Below are 18,523 nucleotides of genomic sequence, written 5' to 3'. Positions count from 1 at the left end.
GAGCAAGTGGGATGATATGATGTGTTTTGCAAATGTGTACCTTTATCTAGAGGGGACAGCCCAGCAGTAATTTAAGAATAATGAATAGAAGCTCAATAGCTGGGACAAAATACCAGGCTGAGCTGAAGAAAATGGTTGGTGACAATCAGTGGCAAGTCGACGTGGTGGAAGAACAAGTTCAAATGTCATGGTGAAATGACACAGTTGTACATACAAAATGGTTTGACCCTGTGCCACATCATGTATCTAAATATGACAGAACTGGACAAAATCTCACATTTGATGAAAAGAGTTGCAGAAGACATGTGCCAAGCCCTTCTGGTAAGGTATATCACAACAGACGAATTCATCAAATGGTGGAAATACAATAAAAATAATAACAATGATAATAAAACACACACACAGGGGTGGGGAGGGGCGGGATGGTGTGGGTTGGGGAGGACTGGTGAAAGAGACATGCTCGACTGTTGAATGTTGCCCATGTGATAGTCATAGGAGTCCACCACAAGCACACCTCTCTCATACACAGGATAGTAAGAGAAGAGACACAGCAATAGATGTCAACCAGAAATTTTGCACTGAGTATAGAAGAGATAGCAGCCTTTGATGTTGACCTGGTGCATCAGGAGGTAATAGAGAATATTGAGGAAGAGGTGTATCAGTTTTTAGCACCAACTTCTGCCACCAGCTAAACATGCCCAAAAGAATGGGCTTGGCTTACTAGGACTCATAGCTGTCAGGCAACAACCCAGTCCCAGACCAATGTCGCTATGACCAAATCCTCCACCAAGTACAATGCCCGACAGAAGAACAGACATTTGGAGGACAGACGACGACACACCTGTGTGTTTCCACTCTGGATGCCCTGGACACGTAAGCAACTGCAGAAAAAGAAGGTGAATTTATGACAACTATTATGCCGACAAATGTCAACCATCACAACAGTTCTATTGATGCTAGTCAACTGCAGATGATTATAGTCAACCCGTGAAATGAAGTGCATCACTGTACCATAGATAAGGTTGCTCTCCAATATGGTGTAGCCATTCCCTGTTAGATTTACTACTACAGAAGTGCCAGACACTAGTATGAATGCTGAATTTAGGAAAACCAAGCAAGGTGACCATTTATGGAAGTGAGGTGCAAATTCTCTGTGGATGACAGCCATGAAGATATCAAGAAATCACAGTAATGTCATCACTGATGGATAAGCTGTCCATATGATGGTTCACTTAGAAGCTTCCACTTCTGTAATGTCAGATGCTATTGTCATCAGCTATGGAGACCACAATCGATGATACAAAAATTATTGTGCTGAAAATTATGTATAGAAAATACACCCAGCCAACAGGAATGCAATGTGCAATGCAGAGTAGCAACACTTATAAAATAAGAATGAAAATAACTTGGAAATTGAATGCTGAAATTTAAAACAAAATTTTATTAGGTTTGTAATACATCTTATACGAAATGTTTAAAATATCAGTCATGATTCTGAATCACTATCACTCGATTCTTTGTTGCTCATTTCTTAATACAGAGCATCATCTTTTGTACCATCTAGTGCATTGGATATCGAACTTTTTTAAAATTCTTGTTGCACAGTCTGATTTGGAACACACTTCCATGCATCATAAATCCATTGGCACACTTGCGACAAACTTGCGCATTTTACACATCCTCTTGGTGTCAGTTGTCTGTTGCTTTTCGAAAGTCAGTCTGTGTACATGCATGTAAGCTTGTCCTTAAATGGTTTATTCAAACAGACATCAAGTGGTTGCAGAATTGACATCATCCCTCCTGGAATTACTGCCAAGTTTGTTGTGTTCCTCTAATTTTTGTTTTACTGCAGGTGTTGTATGGCCCGCATACGCATCTAATACCAAGACTGCCGTAAACCAAGCATTGCACCAGGATGATGATTCCACACACACCTAATCCATTCCAGCACTGTGTCCTCTGAAAATCACCCAGTTTCCTTTGCTCGTACGATTACAGTCCATCTCCTGTGCAAGCAAGCATGACAGACATCCGCTGTTTTTCACCCCTGATGTAAGAACACTTATGTCTTGCTTTCCTTTGGCATAAACCATATAATTTGATGGCATGTCAAAATATACGGGAGTTTGGTCAGCATTTCCTATCTGACCAAGAAGGTATTGCTTTTCTGTGCGGCGCCTAATTATGAAATTCCACAAGTTTTTCTTCATAATTTATCGGCAGCTGCTGTGCAACTGACGTTTACCTCTGAAGTGAAAAACCCTAGTGCTTCATAAGCAGATCACCCCAGCTGCGACTAGCCTTAACATTTTTTATTTTTTGCTCTCTAGTAATTTCATGTGCCTTAATTTTTAAAATTTCGGTGTTCACAGGCAGGAATTTCTGACGCTGTTCCTTTACAAATTCATTTAAAATCACTTCTAGTGCATGATATCAGCCACACTTTCACACTTTGGCCTACTAAATGCTTTCCTGCTACTTGAACATTCAAATAATTTATCTCTCTGCAGTCACCATTGCCTGATGTTGCTCTCATCAATCCCTTATTGCAGATCTGCAGCATGATTAGATCTTTGTTCCACAAAAGAAATAACTCCCCTCTTGAATTTGGTACTATAATGAAGTGCCTCATTATGGTTCACTAACATCAACAAAATTCCATGAAGCAATAGGTGCTGTTACATGAAATCTTAATGAGCCCCAGCATATCAACTCATGCAACAATCCTAGGGCCTTGTGCATTGTTGACAATTTTGTGTAAAGAAATTTATTTTTGTTGCTATGAATATTTGAAAGGCTGCTACATTCGAAGATGAACAATACGGAATTTCTATTTACGGTACTTCGTTGGATAATGTATGAAAATGCAGTGGTCAAACCTCAGGGTGGAGAAAATAGCTCATCTTCTACCTTTTTTTAAATTTATTTACTGACACATAGGTTTTGGCGCCAGTATTTATCTTTCTGCCTGCAAAACAGGCCTGTGTACAGACACATATATTTGATGGCAGAAGTTTGTTGTGGCGGCACCTACCAACATTTTTCAGAACTTCTGCTTACTTTGCACTCAATTCTAAGCTGCAGGCAGTTTTTTGGATTATAAAAACCAGACAAAAAGTGTGGCTTAGAGTCGAGTAAATACGGTATATGGCATGAAGAATCAACTTCACAGTGTCCATGTGAAGATCATGACGTACACATACACCATTGTAGTTTAAAAGACATAGAAATTGTGAGGTTCATGACATACACCATTGTAATTTAAGAGAGAGAGACGTTCAGCCTTGTGAGAGTGTTAAATATTTGACACATGGTCCATTACAAAAATAAATAATTATAAACATTGCTAAGGATTTAAACCACCTTACGCAAGATACTTGGTCCATAATAAAAAATAAATTGTTATAAACACCGTTAAAAGCTATAACCCACTTTACATAGATGCCTTACAGATTCTCATAAAAGACCAAGCATTCAGGAATACAAAAGAGAAAAAAGTGTCTGTGGAGGGGGGGGGGGGGTGAGGTGGGCATAGTAGGCAAGGGTAAGATCCAGATTAGAATTACCAGAAATAAATCAAACCAATGTACATACGTTACTCATATATACAATCTATACTGCAATATTATTTAAGTATGCACCCCTTTTTTGCCTTATGTCTTCTTGAATGCTTCATCTTTTACGACAATCTTTAAGGGTTCTGTGTAAAGGTTGTAACCTTCAGCGATGTTTACAATCATTAATTTTGTATTATGGAGCTTGTACCAGACATGCTCTTGTGAAAGGTGGTTGTAATCCTTAATGACATTTATAACTGTACATTATTATAACAGACCATGTATCACATATTTAATGATCTCACAAGTTGAACTTCTGTCCCTTAAATTACAATGGTGTATGTCGTGATCTTTACCTGCACAGTGTGAAGTTGGTTCTCCATGCCATATAATACAGTGTCATCTTGTACCTTTACAAAAATAATGTAATCAGCTTGTTAAATAAACAGCTCCACTACCTGGTTCCCTGATATATCATAGACTACACGGTGCATAACATAATGTTGCTGTGATGATCTTTGAAAACTGTTTCACTTATGTTTATGTTGATTACTGCATAGAAGCAGTGAAATGAAGTTTAAACTGGATACAGTTATCCGTTTTATTTCACAGCCTTATCCTGTTAATAAAGTATGCAAGTCACCAGCCAATTAACATATCACAAAAATGTTATCACTTTTACTTACAAAGCATTGGGTTTACATAACCATGTGTATTTTAACATGGACTTGTGATCCACACCAGTTAAATGATTTTTGACATTTGTAACACTTAAAACGTGGATCTCATGATAAATTATACAGTCAAATGGCGGCTATATCCTTTGGTAAACATGCCTAAGTGGCATTTCATGGATCTCATGGACTAATACTGGTTACAGCAGAAAAGGGGAAGTATCTGTCTGAAAATTTAAGTGAGGCAAGTCTAAAAGCTCTAGGTTTAGAGGTGGTTCAAATGTGGCCAAAATACCAGGGAATGTGGAAAGTACAGCACCTCAAATGGCACACAGTAAAGTTGCTTGTTGGTGGTAAGCAGGTAAACACTCAAGTGTATAAATTGTTGTGAAGTATGGATCATATTGAATTACAAACTGTGATGAAGTATTACTATATGTGTGTGTATGTGTGTGTGTGTGTGTGTGTGTGTGTGTGTGTGTGTGTGTCTGTTCTGTTGGACATGTCTTATAGTTCAGACACTACTTTTGTGATACAGCAACTCTGTGTGTGTGTGTGTGTGTGTGTGTGTGTGTGTGTGTGAGTGAGTGAGTGGTGTCGAAACCTGCATTACTAATGAGATTGTGACAGCAGTGTACGGTGTAGTGATTTTTGTTTTATGCTTCTTCTGTTGTGGATGAAGACACATTTTTCTGTGTAATGTTTTGTCTTACAGTGCTGGAGGCATCATTAGAGGCTATAACACCTCAAAAAGCAATTACAATCTCAAAAAACTCAGAAACTTGGGCTGTTCAGCTTGCTGAGTTTGTTTGAGATTATGACAGCTTTCTGAGTTTTTATAGCCTCTGATGATGTCTCCAGCATTAGAAGGCAAAATTTGGGCAGAGAAATACGCATTGGACGGCATTCTAATGCCCACAAAACAAAAACCACCTGAATTGTAAGTGTATTGTGTAGTGAAACCAGGGACCTAAAAATGCAAAGAGGCTTCGTCCCACCGTAGCCCTCAGTGGTTCATAGCCCCACAACAGGCCACAGCAGTCCACCCACCCCACCGCCACCCCACACCAAACCCAGGTTTATTGTGCTGTTCGGCCCCCAGTGGACCTGCCTGGGAATGTCTCATACCGGACGAGTGTAACCCCAAGTGTTTGTGTGGTAGAGTAATGATGGTGTACTCATACGTGGAGACAATATTTGTGCAGCAATCACTGACATAGTGTAAATGAGGCAGAATATGGGGAACCTGCCTGCATTCACTGAGGCAGATGGAAAACCGCCTTGAAAACCATCCACAGGCTGGCCAGCACACCGGACCTTGACACTAATCCACCGGGTGGATTCGTGCCGGGGACTGGCATGCCTTCCCGCTCAGGAAGCAGTGCGTTAGCCCACATGGCTAGCTAGGCGGGCCTGTATTGTATGACTATACAGAGTGTCCCAGGATGAACGGTAAATATTCTGGGATATGACAGGAATGATCATTTTGAGCAAAAATTTCTAGTAAACTTGGGCTCTAAAAAAATGGTATCCTATCCTATCCTTCGGGCTCTAAAACCCACACCTTCTTTTTCATGAAATGTATTTACAGTTGCATATAAGAACAATTGTGTAACGGATTGACAACAAAGAAAATGTATGCTGCATTGAGAGCCAAATCTGGATTTCCAGCTTTACATGAGCTGTCACCTCAACCGCTTTGGCTATCAGTGCACAACTAATGGCCAGACCTAAACATCCGTAAGTTGTAGTTCCTGCATCACAACCTGAACTCGTACACATATTATGTAATTCTCATACAGGGGAAGACATTTTAATTGAAAGTTGCTGCCTGGTATTGGCAGATAAATACAATAATACAGTGCCTGTATTGTTAAGAAGAATGCTTCAAAAATTCCCTTATACATGCCGATGCAACTTTCAATTAAAATGTCATTACGTAGCCAAAATGGTTAAGGTGACCACTTGCATAAAGCAGAAGATCTGAATTCGAGTCCTGGTCTGGCACAAATTTTAAATGTTGTCATTCCCCTATACAGCTCATAATTGTTTGCAACTGCAAATACATTTCATGTGTTTCATAATGGCTGTAGCTGCTGCAGTGCTTGTTCCTTCAGACATATGTGCATGTCTGAAGGAACATTGCATTATTCTTCTTAACATCACAGGCAGTCCAATATTGTCTTCATCTACAGCACTGTGAACCAGATCTCTTCTGTTGCAAGCTGTATGCTTTCCGTACTTTGGGTTGCAAGGTAATAGGACCAAAACAAGAAAAAATTGTTTAGTAAATATGGGCTCTAAAACGCAAACCTTAAGAGGTAAGAGCACTTCTTTGTCTTTGATACAGTGAAACAAATATTTTCTACTGTACGCTCTTTGTTTTCCATACTTTGGGAGGAGACAGTTTGGATAAAAACAAGGACAATTTTTCTAGTAAACATGGGCTCTGAGACCACAGCTAGTATGATGTGGGTGTGGCAAAGCTCTCTGCTCCATGGATACTATGCCTGTGAACCAACATACAAATTTTCCCTCTTATATCATTGCTGAATATTTTTATACTTACTTAAAAGTAATTACAGTGAGTTTATTTGGCATTTTATGGCAGTAGATGAAGCATGGAATTAAAATTATGTACCAGCATTGAAGGAGGGAGTTGAAGCAGCAGCTGAAAAACTGCAAAATTCCACTCAGGGAAGCAAAAGTTTGCAAGACTAGTCATCTCTACCTTTCCAGAACTCTCAAGGTATGATGTTACATATTATCACCAGAAAGGCTGAATCATCCCTGAGGTGTATTATACTTCAACGTTGGACAAATTTAAGATTTATATTTGTTTTCTAAACACCCATGTCTGACAAAAGAAAAAGTTCTCTTTTTTATCAATAAAAAATTTCCTTCGGCACACTTTGTATGGAAGCATGAAAGATCTTCATTTCAGAGAGACTTCACATTAGCCACCTTCACAATATCTAAATTCCAATAATTGCATTTTGCTCCCAGTCTTGATTAAATCACTGGTAGGACAAAAATTGACGTTGTCTGATAAAATTTAGTCTGAGATAACAAAGTTATTTGTACATTTGGATAACTTTAGTTTACTGAGTGTATCAGAGAAGTGGAAATTTCTTGAACTACATGTACTGGGTGAGTGTCTTCACAATTTTGTTTTTTCTCTGTCAGGCCAAGAAGTTATGCTACAGAGTTACTGAAATGCACATCATAAATAAAACAATAATGACAGTGAAAGATCTCCCAGCACTATATTTTTGTTTTATTTGCAGTTCAGGATTATCACTCCATTTCCAAGTATCAGAACTTGTTTTCAATTATATGTCTGCATCAGAGGAAAAAACATGCATGTCCTCACAATTTAGTTTTTTCTTTGTGAGGGCAAGAACTTATGCTATGGCATTACACAAATGCACAGCATAAATAAAACAGTAATGGCAGTGAATGATCTCCAGGCACTATATTCTTGTTTTGTTTGCACTTCAGGATTATCACTCCACTTTCAAGTACCGGAATGTGGTTTTAATTATATGTCTGCATCAGAAGAAAGCATATGCATACTCATTTTCATCATCACCACTTAGCATTTTACAATCATCATACGCACATTATATTAGCAACATTTGTATTTGGTTTCAAATAAAGATTGCACACATATTTCAGTTTGGTGCACCTTTGTGTTCATTATGCCTATGGGTGCCCAACAACTTAATAAGATGCTTTTATTCTGAATTTCCATCTTGCACATATTTAATTCATGTTGAAAGGCCTTCATTATGCTCTTTACTGTTAATATATCCTGCTGCAAGCTCCAGCATTGCAAAACATATTATCATTTTTTGGGTGCAACCTTGTGACTTATCAACTGATCTATAATTGCTGTCCAACATTTTAAATATGTATGCCCAATTGTAAACTATCATTAGAATGAATTGATGGATGCAAATAGTCTTCAACAGTAACATTTGCCCTGCTATCACTGAGCATGCTGTAGAACTTAACAAGGGGGTATGGGCAATTGTTTCACCACTTAGTTATTTTGGCCACACATAATTGGTTGCTACCAATATTTATTATGCTAGACTGTCACCCTTTTTCACTACCTTGTGTGTGTGTGTGTGTGTGTGTGTGTGTGTGTGTGTGTGTGTGTGTGTGTGCACATGAATGCATGCAAAGCAGTATCAGGGCTACAGCACAGCAACAGCTAGAACAGCTCCAAGGAGAGCATATTGAAACAGAAGTATATTCCTCCTGGATACATATGCAAGCAATACAAAGGACTCCTTAAAATTCTCAGACATCAGTATCTGAAAATGCCCAAACCAATTTCATGTTAATGCACACAGTCTTCTTTCTTTGGCTTTCCTTTTACCGCATTTGTAGCAATTTGAACATTTTCAGGACATGATCCCTCATCTATTTGTTCACAGATCTACTGCAGCAGTCAATAGCAACAAAATGTGAATTCATATAAAAACTGGTACCTCAAAGACTCACTGTCTCTCTTTCATCTGAAGCCATTACATATGTAATGGCTCTTGTTGCATGTTACTGTAGTTTATTAAAGTATCCAGAGGTCTAATGGTACCAATCATATTAGTGCATTATCTTGAAATTTTAAAGTTTTACTTATGACCTGTTAAATATATGTGGTTAAATGTGGTGCTTTCCAAATGACTTTCATTGTGTTTAAATCTGCTCAGATGTGTAATTGTATGATCCAACAAATTTTGGTATGGAACACATCAAATAATCAAGACTTTATTACTGACTGTTTTCCCAGATGTAGTTTCACAGTGAAAATGACGTTCACATATCTCATTAAGAAATAGTGTCTTTAGTATTCATTAGAAATTTTAAAATAAAGTTGCAGAAGATCCAGTCATTTAATATAAACTGTCCATCCTACTTAAAGATTATTACGTTATTGCTACAGGTTGTGTTGTAAGGAATGGTCGAGACTATAGTGGAACAGCTAACGTATCTGTGACTGGTCTGCCATGCCATTACTGGAATCATGAAAAGGTTAAATCATCTCTGGAGAAAATTATTCCACATGAACTAAGATCAACATTAATTAATCACAATTACTGTCGCAATCTGAATGGGGGTGAAAGCCACCCTTGGTGTTTTGTTGGAGATGATGTTAGATTTGAATATTGTGATATTCCTATTTGCTGGACTACAGGTTTGTGCTGGATAAAATTGCATATTTATTCATGCCTGTGATAAGAACCACACATTATCAGATTATTCCCTGAATAAAAGAAGTGCCATAACTGCAGTTTTTGTTTCAGGAATTAAGAAAACTCCAGTAATTCAAGGATGTGGGCCAAAGAAATTTGAGTGTCAGTTCAATGAGTGTATAGATGAATCCTGGGTTTGTGATGGCGATAAGGTTGCTGGCTGATATTATATCTAAATGTTTTTCTCTTTGATTTTTTAAAAATTAATACATTAAAATATTTTTGAAGTAATATGACAAATTTCTTCCGTGTGGTAGGACTGCAGTAATGGCCATGATGAGACAGATTGTGCATCTTATTTGGACAGCTTTTCAAAGTTCTCCTCAAGACGTTTGAAAGGCCATGATGTTGAAAAATGGTTATACACAAGTGTCAGCAAATGTGCTCGTAGATGCCTGGAAGCTACAGATTTCATATGTCATTCCTTTAACTATAAGTAAGTATTTAGGTCAAAATTTATGCCTGTTTTTAATTCATTGTTGACAGGGAATAGTGACAAGAAAAAGTAATAATGAATTGTGCTGTGGAAGGCTTTTTGTACATTTGTGCTGTGGAGTGCTTTTTGTGCAAAAATCAGATTAAACCTTTATTATATCCTGCTGCTGAATAAAAAGTTACAATCTGCTGTACCAGCACCTTGCAGTCTAGATAGCCACAAATGGATTTATCTTTCATTTAATGTCTTTTGAGATGTATTCACCATCTGCTGCATTAATTTTTTGTGACAGTTTATGAGACTGCTCTTATGGAGGTAATAAAGGAAAGTACTTCTGAGCTATGACAAATTCTACATCAGCTGAAAGTTTACATCATGAAGAGCTCCATGTTTGAGAATATATGTGTGTTAAGATTAGTCACCTTTACTTTTTAATTTGGAACTGTTGCTTATTGATTCAGTTCCAGAGTAAGTGTGTACTACTTCTTAACTTTAGACCTTTTCTCCATTGCAATTTTTCCTGTGCTGAAAACTGAAAGCCCTTATCTAGCTTCAACTTTCTACCAGTAGCAGAAAGTATGCCTTTAGAAATTAGATTATAATGATTTTTCCTTTAGGAAGATTGTAGCACTTCATAAACACAGTTGTTCTGTGTGACATGATTGACTTTTCTCTTAGCCCATACTGGCAGATAGAATGTGATTTCTAGTTTTTTTTTTATATTTTGTAAAATCATCTGCATTTTCATGGTATTTGTGTTCCATGGTGTGTGGAAAGTCTTGTAGCCAGGACTGCAGATTGGAATAAATCACCAAATCAGCAGGTACCGCAAAATAGTCTATCAGCAAAAGTCATCCCACCTTGTAGACACTCTTGTGTCCATCCAACCTTTTGTACATACAAGAATACAAAACAAACTTTTAAACAGTATGAGGTTCTAAATTACTTAAATAATAAAGTGAATACTTTTGAATATCACAACCATCATTCATTGGTCAGGCAGCCATTGGGTAGTGCATCATTTTCTCCAAAGTCATATAATACACCATATATCTCCTGTCTTAGATGAACAAGTCACTACATTCTTGCTACAAAATTAAACAGAGAGCATTCACACTCATGAATAACTTTTTGGCATTAACAAACTAAAACAGTGACAATTTATCTATTTGGTATAATCACCTTTTCAAACTTTGGAAACTGAAAACCATTAACATATGGTACTTGTATTAAGTATTATTTCATGTAATTCTATTTTAAACCATTGTAAACCATGACATAATCCTAATCACATTATCTGCAAATTACCCAAAAATAAAGAGTAATGACTGATCATTGTTCTGTATTTGATCTCAAGTGTGCTTTTATCAAGATTACACAAACACCCTTATCCAGTAGCCACTAATTCAATATGAATGTAAATTATTGAAGTAAATAATAATTGCAAAATGTTCTGATTATAAAATATTTTTTACATTGTCTCTGCTTCTTTATACAAGTGGACTATCCAAAAAGAGGGTTGGTAAACTAGTTGCACCTCTATTTTAAACTGTCAATAGTTTGGTTAAACAGGATGAATATTTATTGTTTAATCAGGCCTGTGTGACCCTTCAATTCTATATGTATGGTCAATATCACAATATTTTAAGCATAAGTTATCTGTAAGTTGCTTTCATTTAGTTACCACTGTAGCACACTGTTATTCAAACTAAACATATTTGGGTTACTCAGGATAAAAGATGAAATAACATCATTTAAGTTTTTCAACAATAACACACACACACACACACACACACACACACACACACATACACACACACACACACACAGACAATTAACAATCTTTTGTTGCCTTGCCTACTATACCTCTTTACTCTATATTTTATATGTCATGAACAGCTCATAAAGCTCAGACAACTGTGTCTTTCTTATTCCCTTATTATGTCAGTGTATGAAATAGGTCATCTAGATAGGTTCCTTTACTTTGCTGCTTTGAAGAAAACCCCAGAACCAATGGTTTATCCTTCCACCAATGGATATTCCCCAAAACAAGCATCCACATTTCACAATGATAGTGCCCCTTGTTTCATCCTCTGGTCAGGCATAGGTCACTTTATCTTTGGTCCATCTGCACAATAAACACAAATCAGTGTAATTGCTGATATTTGTTTTATGGGTATAAGACTGTGGTCCAAGGCATAATTCTCTGCCCAGTGTTTAATCTTCCAATGTTGGAGGCATCATCAGAGGCTTTAATGACTCAGAAAGCAGTACAGCCTTGAACAAGCTCATGAAACCAAACTGTTTATACGTATCATGATGGTGTCGTCAGTCCACTACCTAAGATGATGGAGTTGAGCCTATGTGTGCTGTGGAACCTGTGGTGCCGTTTATTTTACATAGCAGTAAGGCCAACAACTTACCTAATTTCAATCCTTCTTTTCTGTTAAAATTGATTTCGTGCTCTGACTTTCTATGACGTCTCTGTACATCTGAGTCTCATAATTATTATGCAGTGTTAAATATTCATGTACATTTCTTGTTGGCTTAAGCACTTTATAAGTACCATGTCGTCTGAGTACTTTACTGATGCTTTTTACCTAAACAAGCTGCCAAAGAAATAGTCATAGAATCAGCCAGGATATCACTTAGGAGAAAACCAACTAGCAGTAATTCAATGAAAGGTAAGATGGAAGTTCTCTGAGATTTAAATCCTGATAAAAACATTCTAATTCATCCAGCAGATAAAGATAATACTACAGTCATAATGAAGAAAGAAGACTAATGCAGTAAAGTTCAGGACTTATTAGAACCAGGAAGATACAGAGAACTTAAGGGAGGTCCCACAACTTCTGTTCTCAGGCTAATGGATTAGCTATTAAAGGCCTCTTTAATTTTTCCCATTGACAAAAAGGTCTCATCATATTATTATTATAGTATTGTCACCCGGGTTGTATAGTCTACCAAAAATACAAAAACAGAGCATTCCATGAGACCAATTGTTAGCACCATTAATTATCCGATGTATGAAATTGCCAAACATGTAGCCACTCTCCAATAATCACTTATAAGAAAAACTGACACTTATATTGAAGATTCAGTTCATTTTTTGGAAAATTAAACTCTTTTAGGCTAAGTGCAAGTGTTATTATGATCAGCCTCAAAGGCATATCACTATTTACTAGGGTTATTCTTCATGAGGTGATTTCATAGTTGGAAAGTATTTTTACAAAGGATATGGTAGATCTCTTTAGACATTATCTCACATCAACTACTTGCAGCAGGACAACAAATTCTGTGAGTAAACTGATGGTGTGGCCTTGGGGAACCCACTCAGTCCAGTTGCAGATAATTTTTGTGTGGAAATATCTGAAGAAGCAGTTCTTCAAAGAAGCAGTTCTTCAGACAATGAAGAAAAAACACTTATGTATCAAAATATCTTATGGGAATCCAGCGATGTGACATCATTGACGACCACTGATATTTCAACAGGAGCACACCCTGCCATTTTCAAGGCAAAGCGAATTTAAAACCCCTCCATAGAGATGACATGCACACATACACACACACACACACACACACACACACACACACAGACACAGACATATTTTAAACACTGGTGCCATTACAAAACAAAGATGATGAGACCAACACCAGAAGTTATCAACAGCAAAATTAATAATCAATGGGTGAACGGTTGAGGTAGCATAAACTCTGTCCCTCTGTCTTTTGACAAGTGAGAGAGCAGGATTCCACGCAGAATTTAAACAAAAACAACCATCTCTATCCATAAGGTTACTTGCTAATTTAATTTCAACAGCTTCCTTAATAAAACTGTCCCAATAGCTGGAAGTGCATGCCAGAATCTACATGTTGTTACATTCCATAGGATGAACAGTGCCAAGACAATGTTCTGCAATTGCAGATTTGCTCAACTGTTGTAAGTGTGAACGCCGCATATGCTCAGTACACCGGTTCTCAACAGTCCTGATACTTTGACCAATATATGACATGCCACAGCTGCAAGGAATATGGTAGATACCCATCTTATGCGAAACAAGATCATCCTTTATGGAACCTAAAAGGACCCTGATCTTAGATGGTGGACAAAAAACACACTTCACATCATGTTTCCACAAAATCTGACTGGTCCTGTTCAAAATGCTCCCAGTGTAAGGCAAAAAGTCCATAGACTTTGGGTGCTACCTTGGTAGCAGTCACCCAGTGCACAGCCGGTTGATAGTGCAAAGCACATCTAATGTGCCTTTCACTATAACCATTCTGACAGAAAGTGACTTCGAGATGGGATAACTCAGGTGACAGGCTCTCGGGGTCTGAGATGTCATGGGCCCTGTGAACCAAGGTACAAAGTACCCCTTCACATTAAGCTGGATGGTGACAGCTATCAGCCTGCAGGTACAAGTCAGTGTGAGTAGGCTTCCTATAAATGGCATATCCCAATGTACTATCCACCTTCATCCTGACCAACTCATCATGGAAGGGATGGGAGCCATCTCTTTCCACCTCCATTGCAAAACGAATATTCAGATGTTCTAAAAAACTGGTCAAATTTTCACTGCCATGAGGCCAAATAACAAAACTATTGTCTACATATCTGAAAAACATGCATGTTTTGAAGCCACTGACACCAAGACACGTTTCTCGAAATCTTCCATAAACAAATTGGCAATAGTAGGAGACATCAGGCTTCCCTTCACAACTGCATTTGTCCACTTGTAGTACTGGTCACTGAATAAACAGTAATTCAAATCAACACATGTCGAAATAGGTTTGTTAGTTTAATGCCAAACCTAACCTCAAACAACCATAACAAATCAGACAGGGGAACACGAGTGAAGAGAGAGACTACATCAAAATGAACTAGAATATCAGAGTCAGTCAAATACAGTCCCTCTAAATGACATAAGAAATCTGCCAAGTTCTTAATGTGGTCCTTACACTGACAACTTATGGGGCTGAACAGAGTAGGAAGGTATTTTGCTACATGATATGTCAGAGCACCAATGTTTCTCGAAATTGGACAAAGAGGAACCCCCTCCTCGTGGACCTTAGGGTGGCCATATATCCTAGGGGGGGCACACCACAAAAGAATTGACACTCTTGACAGTCTCCTGTGATAAGGAACTTTCCTTTGGGAGAATTTTGGTCTTTGGTTGGTTGGGAGATGATGGTTTTTCTATAAATTCTGCTAGGAATCCTGCTCTCTCACTTGTCGAAAAACAAAGGACAGAGTTTATGCTACCTGACCAGTTGGCTATTAATATCATTATTGATAACTTTTGACATCAGTCATCTTTGGTTTGTGATGGTGATGGTGCTAGTGTTTACAGTGTGAGTGTGTTTTATCTTTATGGAGTTCCTTGAAAACTGAGGTTTGAAATTCGCTTGCACAGCACTTACTTGCTACAGTTTTGCCCTGAAAATGCCAGGGTGTGCTCCTTTCAAAATATCAGCAGTTGCTGATGATGTCACCTTACTGCATTCCTGTGAGTTATTTGAACATTGTATATGCTGGGAGAAACTAATATCTCATGAATCCTTATGTAGGTTCATATGTGGATGATGCTTCATTATATGGCCTCATGGAGAAAAAAAACTCTCTGAATTTTTAAATTCTCTTATTACTAATTATCCTAACATGAAGTTCACTATGCAAAAAGATCAAATTTCATATTTATATGTGCAGATAGTTAGAAAACATGACAGAGCTTTTCCAGTATAAAGAATACAGAAAGCCCATTCATACAGATTGATACCTGCACAAAAATTCCTGACACCATTCCAGGCAGATAAGAGGAGTGGTCAATTGTTGGTACACTGGGATAAAAGAAACTGTGAACCAGAGTACTTGGAGGACATGCTTGATTGTTTAAGAAGAGCCTTCAGAAGAAATGGCTGCTCTGACAAAGAGATAAATAGGGCACATCATACTAAAAAGTCTAAAGAAAAAGTTTTCTTTCCATTTTTAAAAACTGTCACAGAGCGCACAGCAAAGTGCTCAGAAAACATGATATTGATACAGTGTTTAAGCCAACAGGAAAGATGGGCAAATATTTGAACACTGCAAAGGACCTACCTTTGCTGCTTGCCATAGCAAGAGTATCTAAAATCCATTGCATCTAAGAGTCAGTGTACATAGGAGCTACAAATAGAAGCATTAACCCCCCACCATAAGAAACACAAGAGCAATTGTTGCCTGGGCAAGAAGGATAAATCAGCAGTAGCAGATCATTCACTAGGACCATGAGACCACCAAATTTATTTATCTGAAACTGTGGTTTTAGAAAGATGCAGGATGTGCAGAGAGGCCATAGAAAATCAAAAGGATAAAACATACAATACTGTATGGGCAAATATTTGAACACTGCAAAGGACCTACCTTTGCTGCTTGCCATAGCAAGAGTATCTAAAATCCATTGCATCTAAGAGTCAATGTACATAGGAGCTACAAATAGAAGCATTAACCCCCCACCATAAGAAACACAAGAGCAATTGTTGCCTGGGCAAGAAGGATAAATCAGCAGTAGCAGATCATTCACTAGGACCATGAGACCACCAAATTTATTTATCTGAAACTGTGGTTTTAGCAAGATGCAGGATGTGCAGAGAGGCCATTGAAAATCAAAAGGATAAAACATACAATACTGTATGGGCAAATATTTGAACACTGCATGGACCTACCTTTGCTGCTTGCCATAGCAAGAGTATCTAAAATCCATTGCATCTAAGAGTCAGTGTACATAGGAGCTACAAATAGAAGCATTAACCCCCCACCATAAGAAACACAAGAGCAATTGTTGCCTGAGCAAGAAGGATAAATCAGCAGTAGCAGATCATTCACTAGGACCATGAGACCACCAAATTTATTTATCTGAAACTGTGGTTTTAGCAAGATGCAGGATGTGCAGAGAGGCCATAGGAAATCAAAAGGATAAAACAATTTTTGAAATTAGACAAGGTGTACCTTATGCTAAGTAAAAAACAAGTAGTACCAGTTCTCACACACTACAAGTTCCACAGCATGCATTATGCCGACTCCATGATCTTAGGCAGCAATCTGATGACACCACAAGCTGATCATTGCATAGGTACAAATAAACAGTTTTGCTTGCTGGATTTGTTTGATTCTGTAACTGCTTTCTGAGTCTTTAAAGCCTCTGATAATGTCTCCAGGTTTGGAACACAGAACATTAGGCAAAGAATTATGCTTTGTACCACAGCCTTATGTCCAAAAAACAAATATCAGCAGTTATGTAAATACCAGACATGAAAGCTTGTATTCTGTGATTACACCACTCTTTTCTTCTCTACCCTCCTCTATTTTGAGGCAACCTACTCCTATTCTACATAGAACCTGTACCTCATTACTGAGCTTCCTCATCCGCTTTTTCTCAGGTGTATTCCTCTCCATTCAACTCACCATGACCAATATCATAATTTTCCTGTATTAAAAGCACATTTTACTGCTGTGGCTTTATATATCTGCATGCAGCTTTCATCTGTATCCCATCTGTATCGGGTGTTAGTACATCAGTTGTTACTGTATGTGGGTCCCTTGCCTTTTATTTCCCCAATCAACATGATGTCATTAATAGGCAGTGTTAATATCTTTAGCTAAAATATTTAATTTCTTAATTAGTAACTTCATTGTTTTAGGGATTTATAACATAAGCTACTTGGGAAAGCATTCCAACACAAAACTTTAAATAATGTTTGTGGCTAGATAATTTTTCAGAAATATACAAACACTTTGAGTGTTGTTGGTATTCCGCATTTATAATCACTATTTTTCTGTGTGTGTGTGTGTGTGTGTGTGTGTGTGTGTGTGAGAGAGAGAGAGAGAGAGAGAGAGAGAGAGAGAGAGAGAGAGAGAGAGGGGGGGAGGGGGGGGGGGAGGCTATATTGTTACTGAAGTGCTACTACCTAACATCTTATTATGTAATTTAGACTGCAAAAGTGTGAATGCATACCCACGTTCTAGTGTTCACTGAAAATTGATGTCCTTGTGGAGGATGGACCAAGATGGCCACAGCCTGAATGAATTTGTGATAGTAGGCAATTTTCCCTAGAAATGCTTGGAGTTCTTTGACATTTGTAGAGTGAGGCACTGCTGTGGCAGCTGCAATATGATGACGCAAAGGTGACAAACCCCGAATACACAAATGACAGCCGAAAAAAGTGGGACTTGGCAAAGTTGTGCTTCAACCCAGCAGTACAGAAGACCATGAACAATGAGTGTTAGTTGTGTAACTGTTCATCTATGAATGCACCCTTCATGAAAATGTCAATGAGATAGTTACTGCACCCTGAAAAGGGCACTTCATCTGTTCCAGAAAATGCTGAAAATTGCTGGGGCTCTAGGCACATCAATCGGGAGGTGCCAGTATTGGTACTGTGAGGACACCTTAATCACATTCCTCCAGAACCTCAACAACTTCTCCCCCATTTGCTTCACCTGGTCCTACTCAAACCAACAAGCCACCTTCCTAGATGTTGACCTTCACCTCAGAGATGGCTACATCAGTACATCCGTCCATATCAAACCTACTAACCACCAGCAATACCTCCACTTCG

The 18,523-nt window shown here is 38.0% G+C and overlaps 1 protein-coding gene across 2 annotated transcripts in view; it reads left to right on the top strand.

Moving 5' to 3' along the window:
* Window positions 1–18,523, top strand: part of LOC126191321 (serine protease svh-1-like) — a 457,777-nt gene that overhangs the window by 225,589 nt on the left and 213,665 nt on the right. For both annotated transcript variants that reach the window (XM_049932162.1, XM_049932154.1), the window contains exons 8-10: window positions 9,183–9,434; window positions 9,544–9,644; window positions 9,750–9,928. In XM_049932162.1, coding sequence (XP_049788119.1) covers window positions 9,183–9,434; window positions 9,544–9,644; window positions 9,750–9,928 — 532 coding nt within the window. The remainder of the gene's footprint in view (window positions 1–9,182; window positions 9,435–9,543; window positions 9,645–9,749; window positions 9,929–18,523) is intronic.

This window comes from Schistocerca cancellata, chromosome 1, assembly GCF_023864275.1.
Source record: "Schistocerca cancellata isolate TAMUIC-IGC-003103 chromosome 1, iqSchCanc2.1, whole genome shotgun sequence".
In the NCBI taxonomy this organism is placed as follows: Eukaryota; Metazoa; Arthropoda; class Insecta; order Orthoptera; family Acrididae; genus Schistocerca; species Schistocerca cancellata.
The sequence above is the reverse complement of the archived record's forward strand: the minus strand, read 5'-3'. Positions and strand labels throughout refer to the sequence as shown.